This window comes from Marmota flaviventris, chromosome 19 (assembly GCF_047511675.1).
Source record: "Marmota flaviventris isolate mMarFla1 chromosome 19, mMarFla1.hap1, whole genome shotgun sequence".
Taxonomy (NCBI): Eukaryota; Metazoa; Chordata; class Mammalia; order Rodentia; family Sciuridae; genus Marmota; species Marmota flaviventris.
The window spans coordinates 37,660,285-37,685,223 of NC_092516.1; the positions used below are offsets into that span (position 1 = coordinate 37,660,285).

The window sequence follows — 24,939 nt, forward strand, 5'->3', positions numbered from 1 at the left end:
TTTCCCCCAGGAATGTTGTGCTTAGAAAGTGCCAGAAATCAGAGAGAATTGGCTCCAAGCCCCATGACCTCAGGGCCTATAACTGCGCCTCCCGGGGCCTTGGACACCTAATAAATATGTGGGGCAATGATGCGGCCCTCAGAGTTCACGGGGCTGGAGTGAGGCTCAATGGCTTCGTTTTTCCTTCCTTCATTCATAAGCAGTTGAGTGGGCACAGCCGCCGGGCACAGCTCCAGATGGGAGCGAGATCCACACATGGCAACGTGCCGGCCAAATAGGAGGTGCATTGTGTCTGAGAGCGTAGACTCCACACAGAAAACCCCCGAGACTGCACCCCTCACACCTACATGGGCTCAGGCTCCCTGCAGGCCTGGCAGCTGCGATTGTCACCTTCGTGTCTCTGGCATGGGGTTGAGCGGCGGGGCTGGGGGAAAGCCCCCCTTGACAAGCTGCCTGCTCAGTGCCCCTCACTGGGAAGAGAAAGGGAATCCAGTTCTTGCTCTCTATTGAGTCATGGGGCAAGAAACCAAACTGAAATTCTTCAAAGAGTTGAAAACACTTCTCAAATAAGCGGTGAAAGGACAGTGAAGGCCACCTCTGTGCTCCTCAGAAGCCACTGGCACAAGGCATTTTAAGTGGAAAGAGGAACAGGGGGCCATGCACGCGCCCTGCACACACCCAGCTCAAGTGCTGGGGGAGGTGGGAACCAGCACCCAAGGTCAGGTGACGAGTGCAGAGTGGGTGCAGGCCCCCTCCAGGACAGTCCCTTCCCTGTCAACAGGCCCAGCACCCCCATGATAACCCACCTGAGAGGATTCTGTACACCATGACATAGCACTGAGAACCAGGCCTGTGGCTGTGAAGCCGTCCACACGGGCGCAGCTCAGTGGTAGAGCACTTACCAGGTGTGCAAGGCCCAGGGTTCCATCCCCCAGAGTGAGGCGGGTGGGAAGAATCCTAAGTAAATTCTAAGTATTTGGATTGTTTGGTTAAATTATCTAGTTGCACAGGATTAATTCTTTAAAATCGTCGTTTGTCTTATCTTTGCAGAAGAAAAAAAAAAAAAAGTCAAATTTCTGCACACCATATACCATGGGTCAGAGGAAAGGCAGACAATCAGGGGAAATGGGTTCTGCCCTGGGTGAACTCACAGGCTCCACACTGGGGCCAGGAGCGGCCCACTCTTCCCAAGCCTGTCTCCTATGGCCCAGGGGGACCTGCTCTGCCATCAAATCCTGAGTTGGCCCTAGCCCAGGTGGAAGTTCCTACTATGGTTCTGGGTGTGAAATCTGGGTGTGAGTGTGTAGACGGGGCTAGTGTTTGTTCCGGAACCCCTTTCATATCACTGCAAACACCCCAGGTGTTCAGGAACACCGACCTGTGGAGAACCCAGAAGGCAGAAAGGAAGGAGGGTTGGGTCCTTCCTCAATGGGCAAACAGCTCCAGACATTCTGACATCTGTCTAAACATCCTCTAAATGAACCATTTCGGTGAGATGACTTGGACAGAAATAGGGACCAGGGGCTCTCAGATGCAGGATCCTCATGATATACTTTAACATTGGGATTCGTTTCCATAATGTTGGCTACTCAAATTTTTTGACCCTGGTGAAATTCACAATGTATTGAATACAAAATAAAGGAGATTTGAAACTAGCACAAATATAATCTTGTTTTTTTCCCCAGAATGTTCTTGACTCACCCTAAAACTGTGTCATATAATTTGCAATACAAACACACCAGTCAGTCCAATTGAACACATTCTTTGTGTTTCCCACAATGACTCAGTTTATAAAAAGTTAGCAGTCAGTTAGGACCTAGCAATTCCACTCCTATAGACCCAGAAGAATCCAAAACAGGGACTCAGATATTTGCACACCCCTGTTCATAGCTGCATAATTCACAAAAGATGAACACAACCCAGGATCAAACAGATAAGCAGATGATCAAAATGTGGTCATTATCTGGGCACAGCGGTAATCCCAGCTACTCCAGAGGACAAGGCAGGAGGATCCCAAGTTCAAGGCCAGCCTGGGCAACTTAGCAAGACTCTGTCTCAAAATAAAAATAAAGTAGCCTGGGATGTAGCTCAGTGGTAGAACATGTATGGCATGTATGAGCTCCTGGGTTTAATCCCCAGTACTGTGAAAAATGATAATAAATGTGGTCTATCACACAACAGAGCATTTTGTTATTTGGCTTCAAGAAGGAAAGACATTCTGACGTGTGCTACAACACAATGAACTTTGAGGATATGATGGAAAGTGAAATCAGTCAGTCACAAAAGGACAAAAGCTGTAGGAGTCCACCTCTCTGAAGTCCCTGGAGTTGTCCAATCCCTATAGACAGGAAGGAGATGGTGGGAGCCAAGACCTGGGGGTGGGGGCCGGGGAAGGCAGTGTTGACCAGGGACGGTCATTAGGCTGGGAATATGAGTCTGTGGGCAGCACAAGTGAATGTGCTTAAAAATAGTTGAAATGATGGATTTTATGTGATGTGAATTTTATCAAATGAAAACAATTGTAAGAAAAGAGCCGATGGTCCCTGCCACACTTTCCAGGGCCACTTGCTTTTGCCTCTCCCACACGGGAGGGTAGAGTGGCAGGCCTGAGGGGTCCTCCTATGCACAGTGGACCTGCTGGCACCCCAGAACACAGGGCGCAGTGAACGAGGTAGCTCTGGATCCTCCTGCCCTGTTCCTAACCGACACAGAGAGGAAAAGGTGCTGCCCTTCTCGCAGGCTCCGTGCTCCCGTCCCCAGGGTTTGCAGGCTGGTGACCTCAGGCTGCACCTTTGCCCATTGGTCAGCTCCGCTGGGTCCAGCCCCCTCTCTGTGGGCAGCTGTAGTGGCCTCTTGACCTGCCTCCCTGCCTCTCAGGCCCCCCTCTGCCTTCACTCCCCTTACCCACATAGCACTGGCCTTCCCAAAGCACCCAACTTCCTCTGTCCAAAACCTCAATATTTGTGGCAGCCGTCTACCAATGAAACCTCGGCTCCTGGCCTGACGGTCAAGAAGCAGACGTCACACTGGACCACCTGTCCCCTAGAGCACCTGTGACCCCATCCCATCCTGGCAGGGTGGTGGCCATGTGACAGGCCCTGGGGTCAAAACTGGACCCACATCCTGTTTCTTTTTTCTTTTCTTTTTGTGGCACAAAGGATTGAACCTGGGGGCTCTTTACTTCTGAGCCTTGCCCAGTTGCTGGGCTGGCCTCAAACTTGTGATCTTCCTGCCTTAGCCTCCTGTGTCACTGGGGTTACAGGTGTGCACCACCCACCGTGGCTGGCTCCACCTCTTTCCTCCCTAGAGAAATATGCCAAGGATATGCGGGTGTCAGAGCAGAGATGAGGCAATGTGTGGTCCACACTTCACTGTAGAGCTTGCGCCACCCTCTCTATTCCCCTGATAAGCCCCACATTTCCTGATGCTCTGCGCTCCACCTCAAGAGTCAAAACCTCACTCTCTGACAGGCCTGGCCCAAGTGCACCTTCTGCAGGAAGCCTTGTGCTCCTCTGTGCACTGTCCCCAAAGGGGATCAACTTTTGGCCTGGCAGCAGAAGATTCCCACCTCACCACAAGGCTTGAAGGCACAGTTAGTGGCAGACTCGTCCATAGGCATGGTGCCCTGCTTACCAGGCACCAGAGACAACTCTGTGTGAGCAGGGTACCCAGCAGGTGCCAACATGGGGCTACTCAGAAGTTGCCTAGCACTGGACTCCTCGCCACATCTGCTGCCAACTGTTTAAAAAGAAAAGATGCTTCTAAAGGAAGCTGGGTGACACTGTGGAGGCAGAGCCGAGGGCACCCAGCAGCCACAACCTCCAAGGATCCCGTCCCTCTGGGCCTAGGCAGATGCGGATGGTGTCCCACTGAGCAGTGCCAGCTCTCCAGGGACTGGGAGGCAATGACCAATCCACAGATGGAAGGAAGAGACCAATGTGCTGCTGCAGCACAAACCCAGATGCCTGCGCTGTGGGTCACAAGCTGAAACTGCCCAGGAGCGTGAGCCGGATGCTGAACAGGCCTCCTCGTGCAGCTCTCTGGGTCCCTCAGAGTCAGGCACGTCCCTGAGGGTGAAGAGCACTGGAGCTAAGGCTCCCAGGCTGTAAGACGGTGGCACCTGAGCTCTCCTCAGTATTACCGGACACCAAGAAAACATGTCCCAGGGACAACCTCCAGTGCACACCATCCCTGCTGGCTGCAAACCCTAACAGCCACGACTGGACTTGGGTTAAAGGGAGGGCTGCAGTGAGAAGGGCTTTCCTCTGTGACTCTGACGCCAAGACAGTTTACCCATGACCCGATCTCAACAGAAAGTCTGAAAGATCTGGCTGCTCAAACACATCACTTAGTAAAAGGCTTTCACCCTGGACGGACTTGTCTGCTGCCCTTCTACAAAAACAGGCAAGGCCTGTGCTATAGTATGGGAGTGGGTGTGTTGACCGGGGTCCAGGTGTTGGGTTTGGTCAGGTAGGTCCAGGTGAGGGAGGTCTTTAGGTTGAGTGGGTGAAACCTCAGATGAGGCTGTGATCCTGTTGGGCTCTGGCCTCCTGTCTGCTGATATGATCTCTCCCTCTCACACACAGTCCCGTCACTGCCACCTGCCCTGAGATCCTCACCAGAGCCAAGCTGATGCCAGCACCAGGCCCTTGAACCTATAAACTGAGAGGCAACAAATCTCTTTTATTTATGAAATTACCTGGCCTTGGAGATTTTGTTATAGTGACAAAAACCTGACTTAAACAGCCCAACTTCAAGCCACGCTTTACTCCAGCTTCCTCCCACTTTCATATTAAATATCTGAAATATATTAATCTTACAAAACAGTATTAACAGTGCTCAATGAATACAGGCTGTGGAGTAAACAATGAGTCCGGATTGTAAAACCATGGGTTATTTAAAAAAAACTGGAGTGTGTGTGCTGCGGACCAGATTCCCCGCAGTCTCCCCCGCGGTCTCCCCAGGGGAGCACGTGGCATTTCCGACTGCATCAAACTGGGAGGAAAACCCGGGACAGCCCTGTCCTCGGGAGACGCCCGACCCTTGCTCAGTTTGAAGGAGCGCGCGTTCAGGCAGACGCTCAGTCTCTGAGCAGGTTTTCGGGCTTGGGGTAGCCGAAGAGCACAAAGTCGGCCTCGTAGAGTTTGTAGAGCTGCTGCCTCCAGGCCAGGGGGATCTTGGCAAACCAGTCCTCCTCCCAGCTGCTGGCAGTTCTGTTCCGGTAACTCGGGGGGAAGTGGAGCCGCGTGTCCACCTTGAGGAGCCTCAGGAGCTGGGCGGCGTCCTCGTCCAGGGTCTCCAGCTTCCCCACGAAGTCGTAGTCTATCTGGCACGGGTGGCACAGGCGGTACACCTGCCGCCAGTGCTCGTTGAAGGGCGCCAGCTTCTCGGTGTGGGGGTCCAGCAGGTACTGGATGAAGTTGGCGAAGGACACCTTGAGGCCGGCGCTGAAGGCCTCGCTGACCGAGGCGGGCAGGCTGGTGTGGTTGGCGTACAGCCTCAGCATGGGCACCGCGAACTTGCGGTAGAACTCGTCGTTCTCCAGCTCGAACTTGCTGCGGAAGGCCGAGATGAGGCGCACGAAGGGGTCGCGCACGAACAGGAACTTGGTGTACTTCTTCAGCTTGATCTTCATGAGGTGGCGGGAGAACTTGCCGTAGCGGCGCCAGAACTTGTTGAAGGTCAGGTGGGTGCTGGAGTTGTGCACGTGCTCGCGCGGGATGTCCAGCGGGTCGCGGTAGGGCGCGCCGCCGTCCAGCAGGCTCTCGCTCAGCACGATCATCACGCGCTTCCAGTTGGTGCAGGCCACCTTGGGCACGTAGCAGTAGATGATCCCGTGGCGGTCGTCCACGATGAGGTGGTTCAGCTCGTAGTTGGGGATGTCGTCGAAGGAGCGCTCCTTGGTGGGGAAGGCCAGGCTGGAGTTGGCGCAGAAGTCCCGCAGCACACTCCTCCTCTCGGCCTGCTGCTGGCCCTGGTCGGCGCTCTGCTGGGCGTCATGGGGGGACCAGTCGTAGCCCCGCACGCTCTCCTCCATGTGGCTCAACGCTGGCTTGCCAGAGGCCAGCAAGGGCTGCTCCGTCTTTTTCCTGGAAAGGTCATTCTTCTTCGAGCCGGAACTTAGGAGCTTATCCAAAAACTCATCCACATCGGAAGCGAACTCCTTCTCCTCCCGCTGTCCGGGAGTGGGCAGGGATTCCAGGGTGTGCGGCCTGGACAAGGATGTATGCAGGTAGAAGTGGGCGGTGCCCACGTTGTCCCAGTACACGATGATGAGCAGGATCATGAGGACGGAACCCAGCACCAGCCACAGCCGGAAGAGCCGGGGCTTGGTCATGCTGCCCTGGCCAGGGCTGGGCCCCGCAGCTGGACCCCTCACTTCAGCTTCATGGAGACATGGGGCATGGCGCTAATGGACGAACCTGGAGAGACCAGAAACACGGAGTTAGAGGCTGAGATCCAGTGAGCCGTTTCTCTCCCACCCAGAAGGCCCAGCCCTCTGCCCTCCATCCTGTCCCACCTCTATCCCACACTCAGATTCCTTTAGGGGCCTCATCAGTCACTCCAACTTCTTTGTGTGACTATGGCCAATGCCACCCACCAGGGCCAAACAATTAAGTGTGACAAGGGAGGAGAGCAGCGACAACTGAAAAAGAGGATGGTCTAAAGAAACCAGTTCAGACGCTCATCCTTGTGAAGAGAAGGCTTGAGGAAAGGAGAGGAGGGAGGGGGAATCGGAAGTCAGTCACCAGGAGGCTGCAGCTAAGTTGATAAAAATGCTAAAGATGGCCAGGCACGGTGGCACACCCCTGTGAGCCCAGCAGCTTGGGAGGCTGAGACAGGGGGATCCTGAGTTTGAAGCCAGCCTCAGCAACTTAGGAGCCCTAAGCAACTCAGTGAGACCCTGTCCCTAAATAAAAAATATAAAAAGAGCTGTCCCTAAATAAAAAATATAAAAAGAGCTGGCTCAGTGGTTAAGCACCCCTGGGTTCAATCCCGGGCACCAAAAAAAAAAAAAAAAAGGCTAAAGATAACTTCATCTAAAATCAAAAACCAAAAAAACCTGCCAAGCAGACATGGACCAAATAAACCCACCAGAGTCAGGGCCCCACTGGCTGAGTTGGGACATGCAGTGTCTCAAGAAGGCAGGACGACTTCCCTCCTCTTCATCTGTCCCTTGATGTGGAAAGGGCAGAGAATCCACTTCTTTCATGTAGATTCCTAAGTGTGGGATCTCAGGGTCATATGGTAAGCCCAGGTCAGGGGGAGGATCCCTGAGGAAGAAGGGCAGCAGTCCCACAACTGAGGCCAGGAGTATGTCCTCGGTGGACTAACGTCAGAAACATCTTTTGGGTAACAACAGTTCTATGTGAGCCAAAGACGAATGAGAAACTGCACCCACCCCCAGAGTTCATCAGGGCCATCCTGGGACTGATCTTCCAGCCCCACAAAAGCAAGTGCCACATCCCTGACCCCCCCAGTGGGCACCTGTTGGCGGGGCCAAGCAGGGAGCTGATCCTGTCTCCACCCAGGGGAGCAGATGGTGCTCTGCACCCCCAGCACAGTGCCAGTGTGGTCCTGCTGTGGAGCTGGGCCTTGACTCCACTTGGCATCAATAGGGTGGGAGGAGATGATGAGAGGCAGGACAGCTGCACTCTGATTCCTCCTTGAATTGCCACCATGGGGCCTGGTAGGGAGCTGAGCTCCACCCACTCTGACCCCCACCAGCATCAGTGGGCAGAGTGAGAGGGGTGGAGGTGGGGTGGCTGGCACTCGGCTTTCTTTACTCCTCTTCACTGGGGATGGAAAATATTAGTCATGCAACATAAATAAAAAGAAAGCAGGAGTGGCTATGTTAGTATCAGATAAAGTAAACTTCAGAAGGAAAAACGTTATTAAAGACAAAGAGAAACATTACACAATGACAGAAAGTTTGACCCACCAGGAAGACACAATAAATGTGTATGCACCAAACAACAGGGCTTCAAAACACACAAAGGAAAACTGACAGAGCTAAGGGATCTATAGACAAATCTACAATTCTAGTGGGAGACTTCAACACTCCACTCTTGCTGACGAGAGAACTACTAGACAGGAAATCCACACGGATATGACACCAGCAACCAGTAGGATCCAACTAACAGTCACAGAATGCTCCACCTGATAGCAACTGATAGCTTCCCCTCGAAGCATCCCAAAACATCATCATGGCAGACGGAACCTGAATGAACTTAAAAGAATTGAAATCATACAGAATCCTTTGGCTGTAAGGAATAAACCTAGAAATCCATAACAGAAAAGATAATTGGAAAATCTCCACACTTGGAAATTAAATGACCCCCTTCTAAATAATCCTCTGGTTGAAGAAGCCTCAAAGGAAATTGTAAAACACACACAGGACTGAATGAAAATGCCAAGGCAACGTGTCGAACTCCATGGGTTACATGTGGAGCAGTGCCAAGAGCAGAAGCAAAGAGGGAGACTGCAGATCAATAACCCAGCTCCACCTCGAGAAGCGGGGAAGGATGAGCAAGATAAACTGGGAGCAAGCGGGAGGAACAGGGGAAAAAGCAGAAATCAGTGAATCTAGAAACAGGTAAACACAGAAAAATCAACAACAACAACAAAAAAATCAAAATTGATAAGCCTCTGGGAAGACTGACCGTGATAGAAACGGTCACCAGGAATAACCAGGAATAAGATGACATGGAGCCTGCAGGTGGAGAGGGTGGCCAGCGTGGACAACTACATGCTCACAACCCAGCAGCTTAGATGAAACGGACTGGTCCTTGAAAATCACAAACTCCCCAAAGAAACAGCCCTATTCTCATGGAAGAAAGTGAATCTGTAATTTAAAAACTCTTGAAAATGCAAGGGACCAGGTCTATTTTGGACTGGCCAAACAACTATGCATAAAAAAATTAAGGAGTTACAACAAAACAAAATATAAACAAATTGGACTTCATAAAATTAAAAACTTTTGTTCAACAAAAGATAATAATACCAATAGGATAAAAAAACACAGAATGGGAAAAATATTTGCAAATGACATATCTGATAAGGGATTAACATCTGAAATATATAAAGAACTCATAAAGCCAACAACACCCCAATTTTAAAAAGGGCAAAAGACTTAAATAGACATTTCTCTAAAGACAATATACAAATGTCCAATAAGCACACGAAAAGTGCTCAAAATCACTAGTCATCAGGGAAATGCAAATCAAAACCACAATGAGAGGGCTGGGGATGTGGCTCAAGCGGTAACACACTCGCCTGGCATGCGTGGGGCGCTGGGTTCGATCCTCAGCACCACATAAAATAAAATAAAGATGTTGTGTCCATCGAAAACTGAAAAATAAATATTAAAAAAAAATTCTCTCTTCTCTCTCTTAAAAAAAAAAAAAAAAAAAAAAACCACAATGAGAGCCAGGAGTGGTAGGGTACACCTGTAATCCCTGCAACTCAGGAGGCTGAGGCAGAGGATCGCAAGGTCAAGGCCAGCCTGGGCAACTTAGGAAGGCCCTGTCTCAAAAAACATTTTTATTTTTTATTTTTTTTTTAAAGGCTAGGGGTGTAGCTCAAAGGTAGAGCATATGCTTAGCATGTTGGAGACCCTGGTACTAGTACTGCAAAACAAAACAAAAACAAATAACAAACACAACGTACCACCTCATACCTATTAGGGTGGCAACTATCAAAAATCTGAAAACAGTAATTACTGGGACGTGGAGACACCGAGCCCACATGCTCTGCTGGTGGGATGCGAGACAGTGCAGTCCCATGGAGGACAGTATGGAGGGTCCTCAAAAAATTAAAACAGCATTAACCCATGACCCAGTCATTCCACTCTTGAGAATATATCCAGAAGAGTTGGAAGCAGGATCTTGAGGGGTTATTTGTACCCTGTGTTCACAGCAACATGATCACAACGGCTAAAGTAACACGGATGCAACCCAAGTGCCCATTCATGGGTAAATGAGTAAGCAAACCGTGGTCTCTGCATACAGTGGAATATTACTCAAGTCTTAAAAAGGAAGGAAATTCTGACACATGCTACAACATGCATGAACTTTGAGGACATTATGCCAAGGAAAATAAGAGCTACAAAGAGACACATATCATATGATTCTATTTCTATGAAGTAGTCAGAGCAGACAAACAGGTAGAGACAGAGTCTAGAAGGGTGGTGGCCAGGGGAAGGGGGAGGGGGAGGGAAGGATGTGGAGTTAGTGTTTCATGAAGCATTAGTTTTGTAAGACGAGAAGCTTCTGGAGATGGGTGTTGGATGGCTGTGCAAGGGAATGTGCTCAACTCCACGATAAAAGAAAATTAGGGGGAGAAAAAAAGAAAGTACGGGAGCTATAACAGGGCTCTTGGGTGCTGTTAAAGAAATACAGCAAAACGCAGGCCCGTGTGTTTCTGGCTGTGAGGATGTGAAGGCCACTACACGACTCCAGCGCAGGCTGAAACAGTGCCTGCCGCTGAGGCCACAACTCACCCTTGCTCCCGCGACCTGCCGGAAATCGCCGACTGACTTCCCTGCAGTCAGCTATTAAACAAACGTTTAAAGTTTTTAAAAATGTATAATATAGTGGTGTCCATGAAAACAGGGTAGGGAATGGGTCCTGTCTTGCTCCCTGAGATTCCCTTCAGACAACCAAAGCCCTGTGTGTCCACCACTCAACTCTGTGACTGGTCCAAGGCCCTGTGGCTCTGAGTCCATGTGTCACCAGACTTGCTTGGGCGCGGTCCCTCCCAGGCCTTTCACATCATGGGGACAAGCCTTCAATTCTGGCTGCAGAGGGAGTCATCGATGGGTCTGAGAAGCCACGATTCATTTTTAACATCAAGGGAAGGCCTCGTGTTGTCATTTCTAACCTCAGACAAGCCACATAAACAGCAGTTGTGGCAACAAGCCCGCTGAGGACATGGCAGCTCTCGGGCAGAGTCCTTTGAAGAGGGAACTCGGCTACTTTAAAACTCGTGCAGCGCTGCGGTTCTTAGAACTGCAAGGAGCAAGAGCAAAGGAGGAAAAAAAGGGCTACCAACGAGATCGCCAAGTGTCACTTTTTATTTATCTATTTATTTTGCAGGGCTGGGAATGGAACCCGGGGCCTTGCACACTAGGTCAAGTGCTCTCGTACTTACTGAGCCTCACCCCAGCCCCAAGCAGTTCGGGCATCTGGGAACTTCTGGCCCCAGGGCCACACAGCTCCAGCCTGAAGACCAGATAGCACTTCATTGCCTGGCGACAGAGAGACATGGCAACCATGTGGGCGCAGGTGGGCTGAGAAGCAAGGTCACGATCCAACTGCCTCAGAAACAGGAACTGCACTGACCTCAGAAAGCACTTTCCATTAAAAAAAAAATAAGGGCACTATTTCCAAAGGCAGATCTCCCAGTATTTCAAAAACACAGTCAACACAAAGCCCTCGTGTCCTGTGGCAGGAGCGGGCTGAGGCATCACAGGAAGAGGCCTGGCCTCTACCTCCCCAGGGAGACTCGAGAGCAGAGGCTCACTCAGATGCTCTAGCCAGAGAGCTCTGGGAGGGACTCCTGTCCCCTACATGCTATGACAACAGCACAGGGTTTAAACCCAAACAGCTGCTGGGCAGACGAGTTGTCCTCTAGCTTGGAGTGGGCTGTTAGGTCACTTCTGTTCTGGCACATGACACATAAGACACAATGCCATGGGTAGACTTGGGAGCTTAGAAGGCAGGAACCTATGCTGGGGCTCAACCAGTCTCAACAAGGCTTCACACCAACAGTGGGCAAAAGCTGGGGGCAGAAGGAGCCACTGGTGGTGGGCAGCAGTGGCCTCAGCTGCCTTTCATCCAGTCCACCCATCATCTTGAGCAGGGCGAGAGCTGCACCAGATTCACCTTAAGACCTCAGTAAGGCCGGGCATGGTGGTGCACACCTGTAATTCCAGAGGCCTGGGAGTCTGAGGCAGGATTGCAAGCTCAAGGCCAGCCTCAGCAATTTAGTGAGACCCTAGGCAACTTAGCAAGACCCTGTTTCAATTGGAAAAAAAAAAAAAAAAGACCTTAATGAGGCATTTCCCACATTTTTAAAGCAGAGCCAATGGCTATGGTACCAAGAGATCAGGTAACATGTGAAGGCACTGAGTGCCCACCCAATTGGTCAGATGTTATTCTGCCTGTGTCTGTGTTTCTGGATGAGATGAACGCGTGCATCAGCTGGCTGACAAAGCAGTTAGCCCTCCCCAACATGAGTGAGTCTCAGCCAGCCCACACGGGGCTCAAACAGCGCCAAAGGCTGGGCAAAAGACACTTGCTCTCTGAGCCTGGCTGGCTGTAAGAGGGGACACAGTCTCCTCCAGCCTTTGACAGTCAGGGAACCCCATGAAAAACAGGACCCTTAGGATTATCAAGGGAAGTAAAAAGCTAAGGCAACTCTTGGCCTCATGGCCCAACAGCCATACTAGAAAATCAGTAGTTAAAAGGTGACCGTCTCTAAAGTCACAGGAGTGAGATAGCACACCAAGAGAGAGAATTTTTAATATTTATTTTCTTTTAGTTTTCGGTGGACACAACATCTTTGTTGTATGTGGTGCTGAGGATCGCACCCGGGCCGCACACATGCCAGGAGAATGTGCTACCGCTTGAGCCACATCCCCAGCCAAGATAGCACACCAAGAGATGCAAGGCTGGGAAAGTCATCCCAGCTCTCCAAGACTATGTGGTCAGCAGAGACCCCAACTGAACCCAGACAAAGCAGGGTCTGCACTATTCAGAAAATAACAGTATAGAGACTCTCCCAGATGATCAGGGCCACTCCGGGTGTTAAGGGCCATAGAGCAGTCACTGGAGTAACCACAGTCACCTGGACCTTGCTAGCACAGTGACACACACACACCCAGGTAGTGATCAGTGACCAGACACTCGAGGCCTGAGAAGGTATGATAAAGAACAGCGCAGGTGGGACAGGCCCACCTCCACCTGTGGCTACATCAAGAGACCAGTTCCTGCCCACCCGGCAGATGCCATAAAAGCTCTGTACCTTTGCTCTTGTTTGGGTCAACCTGGGGTCTCTGTCCTCCTGTGCTGTCTTCTTCTAGCTTAGGCAGATGTCCTTAATAAAGCCTTAGCTGTGTTTAAAGTCTCCTTAGGTCCACTGTTCATTTCTGCAGCTCTGAATCCAAGAACCCAAGTTCAGTAACACCTTCAGACTGGAATTTATATCACTGCTCTCCTGGTCTGGATCTCAGCCTCCATAATCGTGTGTGAGACGATTCTTTAAATCCATCTCTTCACACACCAGCCCTCACATCTGATTGGTTCTAATTCTCTGGAGAAGCCCAATACTAGCATTTGCTTTGCCATTTAGTCAAGGGGTTTTGCAGGCGCATGTTCACTGCAGAGAGTAAACGGAAGCGATCCAGCCAATGAAAATCAGTCAGTGTTAAGCAAAGGAAGCCAACACACTCGGCACGTGGCAAGGATGTCAGAAACACGGAGACATTCAGCCTGTCTGACAGGTATTCCAGGGGACGGCCCACAAGTCACTTTTTCCCATGTAGCTACCCAGCGTCTCAGCCAGGTTTGTGGGAAGCCCATTCCTTCCTGACTGAGTCACTCTGGCACCTCTGATCTTTTTCTTCTTTTCAGTCAGGTTTATGGAGGTATGACTTACGCACAATAAAATCCCCTCTTCTTGTTAAAGGTACAGTTGGGCGAGGTTTGGCAAACATGCCCTACAATTAAAACACAGAACATTTCCGATACTCCCAAGAGTTCCCTCATCCCCTGCCTGGTCACCCAGCTCCAGGCAATGCCAAGCTGTTTTCCAGAATATAAATGGAGCCACACAGGACAGGCCACTGTGTATGGCTTTTTCCACTTAGCATAACACTTCTGAAATCCATCCAGGTCTGTGGCAGTAAAAATTTCCTTTTCTTATTGCTGAGTAGTATTCACAGTATGAATATACCACTGTTAACCTATTTCCCAATAATGGAACTTTTGGGGTAATTTCCTTCTTTTTGAATAAAGTTGCCACCAACTTTATTGTATTAAGGCCAGAACTTTTTTTTTTTTTTTTAATACTGAGACTTTCAAAAAGTGTGACAAGGTGGTATAAACAAAATCAAGTACCTTTTTCAGCTGTTGGGAAATTCTGCAAGATGCATAAAAGATATTCTATACCAATGCTAGGAATTCATTTAAAGATCAATCAAACTGACTGATTGTTGAAGTGTGGCATACAAATCTTAGACTGCCAATGACTACTCAGTTATGAAATGGTAGGGGTCCCACACTGACATCCACAATGCTGCATGGAGACAGTCAGATTCTAAATGAGTGAAGAGCTGTGTCAAACACATGCATTAGCAGCCTTGACATAAAGAAGTCCTTTCCCCTAAGTGCTGGGCTCTAGAAGCACGGCAGTCTCCATCAAAATCCCAGCAGGCTTTCCGGAGAAATTGAAAAGCTAATTTTTCAATTTACTAGGAAATATAGAAGACCTAGAATGGCCAAAACAAGTGAAAAGGAAGCACAGAATTGAAGAAGTTAAAATAGCTCATTTCAAGACCGATGGTAAAGCTGGCAAGTAGCAAGACAGTGCGTAAGGGCACAGTAAGCTATGTGGAAGACACGTCCACAAACACCAAGTCCAGAAAGAGACCCCACATATGTGGAGAACTTATTTTCAACAGAGGTGTCAATGTATTTCAACAAGGAAAAAAGTTGGGCATGGTGGCACATGTGTGTAATCCCAGCAGCTCAGGAGGGTGAGATAAGAGGGTTGCAAGTTCAAAGCCAGCTTTAGCACCGGGCGCGGTGGCGCACACCTGTGATCCCAGTGGCTCTGGAGGCTGAGACAGGAGGATGGTGAATTTAGAGTATTTTCAACAAATGGCTCTAAAGCAACTAGATATCTGCATGGGGAAAAAAATGAAACTCAACCCTGAACTTCGCCCCATACATAAAATTTATTCACATTGGACCAGTGCCCTAAACACAACGCCAAGCTATAAAAACTCCAGAGGGTAAGATCAGGAAAGTCCTCAAAAGGCTCATGCTAAAGGCTTGGTCCTCAATGCAGCAACGTTCCGAGCTGGGACTTCAGGGAAGTGACTAGATCTCGAGGGCTCTGGCCCCCCAGTCCATGCACTGATGGATTCCTAATTTCATGGCATAATGGGAGGTGGTGGAAATTATGGGAGGTGGGCCTCCTTGGCAGAAGTAGGTCACTGGGGGTGTGGCCTGGAAGAGTATTTCTTGAGCTCCACCCTTTCTCTGTCTCTGCTTCCTGGCAGATGCACCAGGCAGCTTTCCTCAACATGTCCTTCCGCCACAATGTTGGGCCTCACTTCAGGCCCAGAGCAATGGAGCAGCCAACCCAGACTGAAAACTGAGGCTGGGAGCCCAGCTGGATCCTTCTTCCTCTAAATAGTTTTCTCAGGTATTTGTTGCAATAATGAAAAGCTGACTAATACTGATGCCAAAAGCACAAACCATGAGAAAGTTTTGGTGAACTCAGGTGGGGTTTTCTTAGCACTGGGATTGAACCCAGGGGCACTCTACCACTAAGCTACATCACTAGCCTTTCCTTTTTTTTTTTTTTTTTTTTTGGTACCAGGGAATAAACTCAGGGGCATTCACCGGAGCCACATCCCCAGTGCTATTTTATTTTATTTAAAGACAGGGTCTCATTGAGTTGCTTAGAGCCTCACTTTTGCTGAGGCTGGCTTTGAACTTGTGATCCTCCTGGCTTAGCCTCCCAAGCCTCTGGTATTATAGGTGTGCACCACCACGCGGGGCCATCCCTAGGCCTTTTGACTTTTTTTTTTTTTAAACAGGGCCTCCCTAAATTGCTGAGGCTGACCTCAAACTTGCAATCCTCTTGCCTCAGCCTCCCAAACTGCTGGGACTACAGGTATGCACCACAATATCCAGCTTAACTCAGGCTCTTTAAATTTCACCGTTAAGAAAACTGACCAGAACTGGTTACAATGGTGCATGCTGTAACCCTAGCGACTCAGGAGGTTGAGGCAGGAAGATCGCAAGTTCCAAGCCAGCCTCAGCAACTTAGCAAGGTCCTTAGCTACTTATGAGACCCTGTCTGAAAAGAAAATATAAAATGGGCTGCTTATGTGGCTCAGTGGTAAAGCATCTCTGGGCTCAATTCCCAGTGACAAAAAAGAAAAGAAAGAAAGAAAACCTAAAGCCAGACCATAAGCTGGGAGAAAATATTCTCAATATACACATAATGCAGGATTTATATTCAGAACACACAAAAACCTCTTAGACCTAAATTAGGAACACAAACAATCCAATTAAAAAAACAGCAAAAAAAATTGGAACAGACATTTCACAAAAGATTTTCAAATATTCAAAATACACGGAGGAAAGTGCTCGTCATCATTAGCCACCAAGGAGATACCCGCCTCCCACCACTGGAGTAGCCCAGATGAAGCAGACGGCCGGCTGCTGGTGAGGATGCCAGACAGGTGGGGCCAGTGTGGGCGCAGATGGTCCAGACCCTACAGAAGAGAGCCTGGCGGTCTGCAGTAAAGGCAGACATACAGCCTGCTCTTCCACTTCTAGGTGCTCAGGAGAAACGAGCACCTGTCCACACAAAGATCTGTACGAGAACGGTCATGGTGGCTTTATTCAAAATAGTTAAAAACAGAAAACCACCCTGATTGCCATCAGTGAGCGAGTAAATAAACAAACTGTGGGGTCCTCATCCCATGAACACTACCGGCATAAAAAGGAATGGCCAGTGATTCATCCGAACCAGACAGATCTCACAGACATGCTGGAAAACAGTTGCCAGACACGAGCACACGCTGTATGATTCCACCTAAGGGAAGCTGAAGAGAAGTAAGAGCAGTCTCCTCGGACTGCAAAGGAGCACAGAAAGCTGGCAGGAAGGAGCCCACCTTGCTGCGTGCAGAAGCGGCTCCACGGCTCAATGCTTCCGCATCCATTTAGTGGAACACTTACAAATGCAATTATGTGTGTGTGTGTAAATAGTATCTTAATACATTTCACTTAAAGTTAAAATTTTTAACAAGTCATGTTCACCAGGTATGGTGGAACATGCCTGCCATCCCAGAGATTCAGCAGGCTGAGAGAGAAAGATGGCAAGTTCAAGGCCAGACCCAGAAACTTAGCAAAGCCCCAAGTCACTTAGCAAGACCTTGTATCAAAACAAAAAGTAAAAAGGATTGGGGATATAGCTCGGCAGTAAAGCGCCCCTGGGTTCAATTCCCAGTAAAACAACAACAACAACAAAAGCCAGTGGTCTCATGAAGTTGATCTCCAGAGGCTGAAAGTTCTCAACAAGAATGCAGTGGTCACTGGGTACAGTGGCTCATGCCTGTAATCCCAACAGCTTGGGAGGCTGAGGCAGGAGGATGGCAAGTTCAAAGCCAGCCTCAGCAACAAAGAGTCTCTAAGCAACTCAGTGAGACTCTGTCTCTAAATAAAATACAAAATAGGGCTGGGGACTATTTGGTCGACTGCTCCTGAGTTCAATCCCCAGTACCCACCCCCTCAAAAAAGAATGCAATGGTCCATGATCCAGCTCTCACAGACTTCTACAAGATGATTGGTGCAGAAGTTTTCATGTGAACACTTAGGGGCTGGGAGAAAAGGGAGAGTCAGAGACTGAGTCCTGGCTTGGCAAGCAGCCTGGCATGTCACTTGTATCTGAGTTTCACTCAGTGGCAGAGTGCTTGCCTGGCATGCACAAGGCCCTTGGTTCCATCCCCAGCACTTCAAAATTACATAAATAAATTTTTTGTTCTAAGAAGTTTGCACATAAAAAGAAAGAAAGAAAAGCTTTAGCTTGCCCAGATCTGCAGAGATAGCAAGCAAGCTGGCACCTGAGCTCTGGCCACTGGTCTGAGAGCCAATTGTTCCATCTGCTGTGCTCAACTGGCCTCTGTGGTATAACTGATGCAGAATTGGTGGGGTTTTATTAAACATTTGGCTCTTTATTACCTTTATTTCTGAGAGAATTAGCTCCTTCGTGTTCAAACAGCCACGCTCTAAAATCAAGTGACATGACCTTCATTGAGAAGTCCAAGAATGTTTCAGGTTTTATTTATTTATGCTACTGGCAAAAAGATCAGAAAGTACTTACTGCTCTTGCAGCTTAACAAATATTATATAAGACAAATAATCCCCTGCCGCTCTACTGCTGTGGGAAGTTTCTGTTACTGGGGTCAACAGGCACACTGGGCACACCCTGAGCTGCCCAGCCCTGCAATTTACACCGAGGGCTGCATTAAGATGCCACTGTAAGCCAGATCTCGCCATGATGATGGTTTATTTGCTTATAAAATTACTTCATTGTGTTTAGTTAACCCTGCAAACTAAATCTGACAGGATATACAGATAAAAATAAGTAATAAAGGCTCACATTGATGAGAACAGAACATTAATTTAGGTCCTGGAAGACCTAAATGAAAATGGAGTGCAGATCTGGCCTTTGAAATAAAGACATCCCCCCAGAGCTGGGCCTGGGCATCTGGGCTATCAGACCACATGAGCTCTTTCTTTCCTGATCACCACGTTCTCAGTTGCCATCTTACAAGTGGATGGGATTTTAGCACCTTTCTACCAGCCTGATTCCCAAACCAGACTTCAAGTTCTCAGAAGACAGGGATCGTGTCTACCGTATCTTGTTTGTTCCACACAATATTCAAATACTTCTTGCATGATCCAAAAGATAACTCATTTACAAGAGTTAAGTCAATTCAAAGAAATGATTTCAAAGGAAAATAATAATACACTTCATCATGATAAACTTAAAAACCTGCTTGGGGGATTTATTTGCAAAATCTACCCAGACCCCACCCTCTCTCAGCCCACAACTGCCCACATGCTCACCATGGTCTGAGCCATCATCAGCTCTCAAGCCGCTGCATCAGCCTCCGAACCCTCTCCCTGCTCTGCCCTCCTGCCCTGTGATCAACCCGGGAGCCATGGCTATCCTGGTAAAAGCAGATTGTGTCAGCTCAAAATCTCTGCTCAAAATCCTGCAATCAGTTGGGCATGGTGGTGCATGCCTATAATGCCAGTCCCTCGAGAGGTTGATGAGGAGAATCATGAGTTCAAAGCCAGTCTCAGCAACTTAATGAGGCCCTAAGCAACTTAGTGAGACCCTGTCTTAAAATACGAACTAAAAAGGGCTGGGGATGTTGCTCAGTGGTTAAGCACCTCTGGGTTCAATCCCAGGTTCAAAAGAAAGAAAGAAAAAAAAATCCTGCAATCATTGGTATCCCCTAGTTTCCCACTTACAGCCCTTCCAGTGGCTCTGACTAGCATCCCAGTAGTCTCACCTCCTACCCCTGTCTTCCTTGCTGACTTCAGTCAAGGTCTCATCAGCTCATCAGCTGCTTAGTAGGGCAGGCTTCTACTGCAGCTTCTGCACAGACCATCCCTGTGCTGGAGGGCGCCCAAGCTATCCCAAAGCTCATCCTGGTGAGACCTTCCCCGGGCATCTCAAGGAGGCAGCTCCCAGCCCCACCTTGGGCCCAGCTCCTGCTTCTCCACAGCATCATTCCCACCTCAGGTCCTACTCACATCTGTCTGCTTACCATCACCACCTGCACAAAACAGAAACTTCAGGAGGGAGTTCTCTTCCTGCTTGTCACAGCTGTGTCCTCAAGGCTCTGGGCAGTGCCTTGAGGACACAAGGAGGTGTTGTGCTAATAAAAACAGACACCACGGACCCTGCTCATTTCTGAAACCAGTGGCAGGTGAAGGGGGCTCATTAGCACTGTACCTGTGGTTCCATTTAAAAATCCCTTTACAAACATTAAAAGAAACAAAAATGGCTTAAAAAAAAAAAAAAAAAAGCACCAAGTCTCTGACAAGTGTCCATGGACTGGAGACAGGATACAGAGAACAAAGACAATAATAAAGAGGAAATGAGGGCTGGGGATGTGGCTCAAGCGGTAGCACGCTCGCCTGGCATGCGTGCCGCCCGGGTTCGATCCTCAGCACCACATACATACAAAGATGTTGTGTCCGCCGAAAACCAAAAAGTAAATATTAAAAATTCTCTTTAAAAAAAAAGAGGAAATGAGAACAAGTAGATTCTGCCTGCTAAGAGGGGCCTGTGCACAACACAGGCGGCACTGGTCTCCTGCTCCACCAAAGCAGGGGCTGCTCGGAGAGCCTTTGCCCACAGTGTTGTACCTGCACATCCATCAAGGGGTTAAACTGTCCCCAACTAGGAAGCACAGCAGGCCTTCCCTCCTTCCCCCACCCTCACCTGCTAATCTGCTGATCTTAGTGTGTAACTCCTGCTCACCACTCAGAGCTACCACTTAGCTGTTCTGTTTGGGGACTGAACTCCCACCGGGGCAGGCGAGAACAGAGCTCCCTTCCCCCGCCCTTGACCCTTCACACGCCTGCTATCCCCTCCCCACCTGGTCCCCACACAGGCATATCATTCCAATTAGAGTAGCAGTGAGTGTTTATCCACACTGTCACCAGTGTGGAGAGACTATTCACAGCTCGTCCTGGACACCGTAATTATTTTTCTTTGCCCGCACAATGGTTTATTTTCCTGGGAACTAATAACAGTCTTGTGTTTTTCTTTGCTTTGTTTTCCATGCACTTATCACTAATCCAGACCCAACTCTGCCAAGGTTTAAATCTCCTCTGCAGATGTCCCAGCTCATCGGGTGTCCTGTTAATTTCATCATCTCCTTCTTCCAAAAAAAGTCCCTTCAAGGAGCTTTGTGAGGGGCTCAGGGCAGGGACCTCAACTCCCAGGGAGCTGCCAAGCACCAGGCCCCACCCTGCCTGCAGCCAGCTGTCTCCCCACCGCCATCTCTCTCTGGCGCACCAGCTTGTGCGGGGATGGCATGTTGGCCAGTCACCTCCTTAAAGTTCAGAAGTGGCAAATTTGGGGAAGTTCTTGGAGATGTCAGTTCTACCCTCCTGCCCCTCACGGTTGACAATGTTTTCCTTCAGAATTTTGAAAGCAAGGCTCTTTGATCTTCTAGTGTCCGAGGCTCCTGTGGAGTCCAAAGCCATGCTGCTTCTTGGTGAGTGGGGACCTGTCTATGGTCTGTTTTTATTTATTTATTGCTAGAAGCTACCACAGATTCTGTGTCCCCGTGTTCTATGAACCTGCAACAGGGTGCCTTGGAGCGGGCCTCAGAGATCTTTCTCCAACTCACTCATCACTTAAATTCTGGAGCTGACAGCATCACTTTCAGATGAATCCCTTGCATGCCAAACTTCCACTAGTCTCTGCCTGAGACAGCATCCCTCACCCCCAGATCCTCCTGCCCAGGCTGGGTGGGGATGGAGCTCTGCACACCAGGGCTACCTGCGCTCTCATCCTTGGTGCTGGACACTGGAGCCCCTTCAGTCTGGCAAGTATGTGGGTTCCAGAAGTTATTCTGTGAATGATTTCATGCTCTTTTCTCAATTCTTTCTTGCTAAAACTCTTAATATTCAGCTGCCGATCTCCTGAACTAATTCTTTGATGTTCTTCTTTTTTTTTCTCTCATTTTTTCCCATCTCACTGCTTTTCTGTGATACTTTTATTTTATTTTATTTTTGTGGTGCTGGGAATTGAACCCAGGGCCTTGTGATTGCCATCTGTTCTACTTTCTGAGAGTTTCTCAACTTTATTTTTTACTTGCAAACTGGGTTTCTTATTTCCACTGTCACTCTCTATATCCAAGGCTTCTCTTTTTGGATCTCTGAACATTCCTTTTTTTGGTAAAACTTTCCATCCTTGTTCTATGTCTGCAATATCTTCTCTCCTCTTCACTGCAGAGCAGGGGCATCTGCTTCCCGGGTCTCCTTCCTGCACACTGGCTGCTGCTCCCAAGCGAGTGTCCCACCCGGGCTCTCACATCAGGGTGCTTCTTCGGTGTCCTTGGTTAGCTGTGCACACTTCAGGGATGGGGGTAAAAGAATCTGGGTGCTTTGAACACTGGGAGATGGTTATTAATTGTGAACTCTGTTAGTAAGATCCTTCTTACCAGGATCCCCCTTTGTTGATATTTTTAGGTCTTTTCTCTTGGGCTTCTCAGATTCCCCAAAGACTTAGCCATCTTTCTGCCTGGAGGGAAAGACCCACTGGTCATGTTCTGGAGCTTTCTTGTGGCATTCGCTTGTGTTCTGAATAGCAGTGCACCTGCCCCCCACCCCCGCCCATTCTCAGTGGTGCCTGGTGTTTCCCATTCTTGTCTGAAATACTTTTTTTTTTTTCTTTCTGAAATACTTTTAAAGTTTCTAAATAGTTACAGAAACCACCTCCTTGGTTAATAGCAGGAAGCATTATGTCAGAAGGTCAGTTATCTCCAGGCACCAGCCTTGACTAGAGCCACCAACTGGGTGTGAAGCTTACAGCTACTTTCTGAAGAGAAAGAATACGAAACTTGAAACTAAAGATTTTAAAATTAGAGATTAGCTGCATTTGTTTCAGAATTATCAATAACCAGTCTCTTTTCTACCTATGGCACCTTCAGCCCTGGGCCTCTCTAGAAGAGAATCACCCACCAGCCTTGATACTTGTGCAGAGTGACAGTGACCTGCACGGCCACAGGCAGCCCCATAGTGGGCTACGTTTTCCCGGCTCCTGCTCCCACCCTGCTCAATTCATCATCAAAGATGCCAACAATGCCCTCAGCGCCCATTCAAGACATCCAGCTACCTCTGCCTTCTCTCTGCCTCTCCCCGCAGCCCACAAGACACCACCACCCAGGCGAGTTTCCAGCTTCTTGCAGCCCCCCATTCTCTCAGCCACTGTCTTCAACACCCCCACCCCCTGTAAGCCTAACCAACAGTCTGCATCTCCCCAGGCCCTAAATCCACCTTCCCTATTTCCACTAGTATGACTAGCCTGTCTGGAATACAGATCCAACCATCTTCCACCCAGACCTCAACTGCTCCTCTCCAAGGGCATGAAACTCAAACTCCCCAGCTTGGCTTTCCAGGTCCTTCCCAATCATAAATGCATCCTTCCACCCAATCCCCATTCCAGGAGGAACAGGGCAACTCACATCTCCCAGGTATCTCCACTTCCACCGCTCTGCTGCTACTCTGTGATATTAAGAAACAAACTATCAATATGTGCACAGTGTAGACGAATTTCAAATGTTTTATGAGGGGTAAAAGAAGTCTGTCTCAAAATGTTGCATACTGACTCCATCAGAGTCTTCCCCAAACTCATCCCCCAAGGCCTGCTCCACTGTGGAAAACTTCAACTCCATCCACTAAGCTGAGCTGCTCCCTCTTCCCTCGCCCTGCCAACAGTGTGGCTTGTAGCACCAGCCACCCTGCATTAGCTCCAGCTGACCATGGAGCAGCCAGCCCAGGGCAAGGCCCTTGGATGTACACTATCCAGCCCAACTTGCTATCCTGCAGTGACTGGAGGTTTGATGGAGTTGGGGTGCATCGGGTGAGCCGACCCTGCCAGCCTGCAAGCCTCAGCACAAAATCCTATGGACTCATGTGCAAGCCCCTTGCCATCCCAGACAGACACACTTCAAACCCACAAAAAGGGGATTTCACATGGCAATTTCCAAATTATCCTTGTTTTCTCTCCTTCCACCCAGACACCAGCGCTGACTCACATTCCCAACACATGATGCTCCCAGAGAAGGGCTGACCCAGGCTAAGCCGGGTCCTGCCGTGGGGGCAGGGAAGGCCCAGAGCACTGATGACAATGCAGGGCACCCGCAGACAGACGCCGGGACTTCACATTCTTATTCATCCCGGGTCTTCCGAGTCCCTCCGGTGTCGGATTATAAAATAAATAATTTAATAATTGTGAAAACACTACAGCTTGTTGTGCGCCCTGCCAGACGGAACCCCTGTGCGGGCCAGGGGCTGGCCAGCCATGCCTTTGGGCCAAGAGCCCAAAGAGAAGATAGGTCCTCCTGTGAGCGGCTCATGCAAGGCTTCCTCCCCCTGAAGAGGCAGGGGCTCCGACTGGAGCAAAGGGTCACTTAGGTGATGCTCTGCCACCTCCGCCTGGAGCTGGGGTCTGCGCTCTGCTGGCCTGACGCAGCGAAGGGAAGCGGAGTTGGAGCAGAAAGCCGCCCGCACACTGGGGGGGAGGTGTAGACCGGGGGGCTTGGGTGGGTGTACAGTCTCTGCCTGCGGGGCAACGCACACTAACCACCGCCAGGGCGCCACTGGACGGGTTCCGCGGGACACTGCAGCACCTTTGTCATCTCTCAACAATTATTGATTCTGCTCGCAGATGCTCAAGCAGCCAAAGAACAAAACTGCTAACGCCGGCAGGGCCAGGAGCTCGGTCGCCGGAGGAGAGGTGGCCCGCAGATGGGTAGGGGAACAGGCGGCCACACTCTTTCTCCGCTCATCCTGCGGGCCAGGACCCCGCAAGCAGAGGGTTCAGAGAGGGTGATTGCCAGGCCAAGGTCACACAGCGGGCCGGTGCAGGGACTCGAACCCGGGCCACGCCGGACCTGCCAAGGCCGGGCGGGGAAGACTGACCCGCGCCCTCAGCCGGCCAGAGCGCTTCTCACTGGCGAGACTCCGGCCCGTCCCCGCCTGGGGACCGAGTGCCGCACGCTCCGTCCCACGCCCTCGCCCCGCGCTCCTTTCCTCACCTCGTCCCCGCGCCCCTTTCCTCGCCTCGCCAGCCTCCGCCGCCGCGGCCGCGCGACTAGCGAACCCTCCCCAGGCACAGCCCCGCCCCCGGCGCCGAGGTCCCGCCCCCAACATCTTCTCGCGAGAATTCGCCGGCGGAGCCGCAGAGACAGAGGGCGCCCCCTCTTAATGCGCTTGCGCCCTCCGCACACCGCCCCCGCTATTCCGTGCCATGTGGCGCGGTATTTACCGCCAGCGATCAGCCCCGCCCACCGACGAGCGGGAGCTCCACCCCCTCCCCAGCAGCCAATCCTCAGCCTTGATCCTCCCGCGGCGGGGGCGGGACCCGGACGCTTCCACGGCCTGA

At 50.0% G+C, this 24,939-nt stretch overlaps 1 protein-coding gene across 1 annotated transcript; it reads right to left on the reverse strand.

The window, feature by feature from the left end:
* Positions 1 to 1,645: 1,645 nt before the first annotated feature.
* On the reverse strand, positions 1,646 to 24,666 carry Chst12 (carbohydrate sulfotransferase 12). The gene is made up of 2 exons (XM_027919852.2): positions 24,593 to 24,666; positions 1,646 to 6,422 (listed from the first exon to the last, which is right to left on the reverse strand). Exon 2 carries the CDS (start codon positions 6,335 to 6,337, stop codon positions 5,081 to 5,083), a length of 1,257 nt encoding a protein of 418 aa, XP_027775653.1. The 5' UTR covers positions 6,338 to 6,422; positions 24,593 to 24,666; the 3' UTR covers positions 1,646 to 5,080.
* Positions 24,667 to 24,939: the final 273 nt, after the last annotated feature.

Coding starts and splice junctions, on each gene's coding strand:
- Chst12 (XM_027919852.2), bottom strand. CDS start 6,337: ATGACCAAGCCCCGGCTCTTCCGGCTGTGGCTGGTGCTGGGTTCCGTC.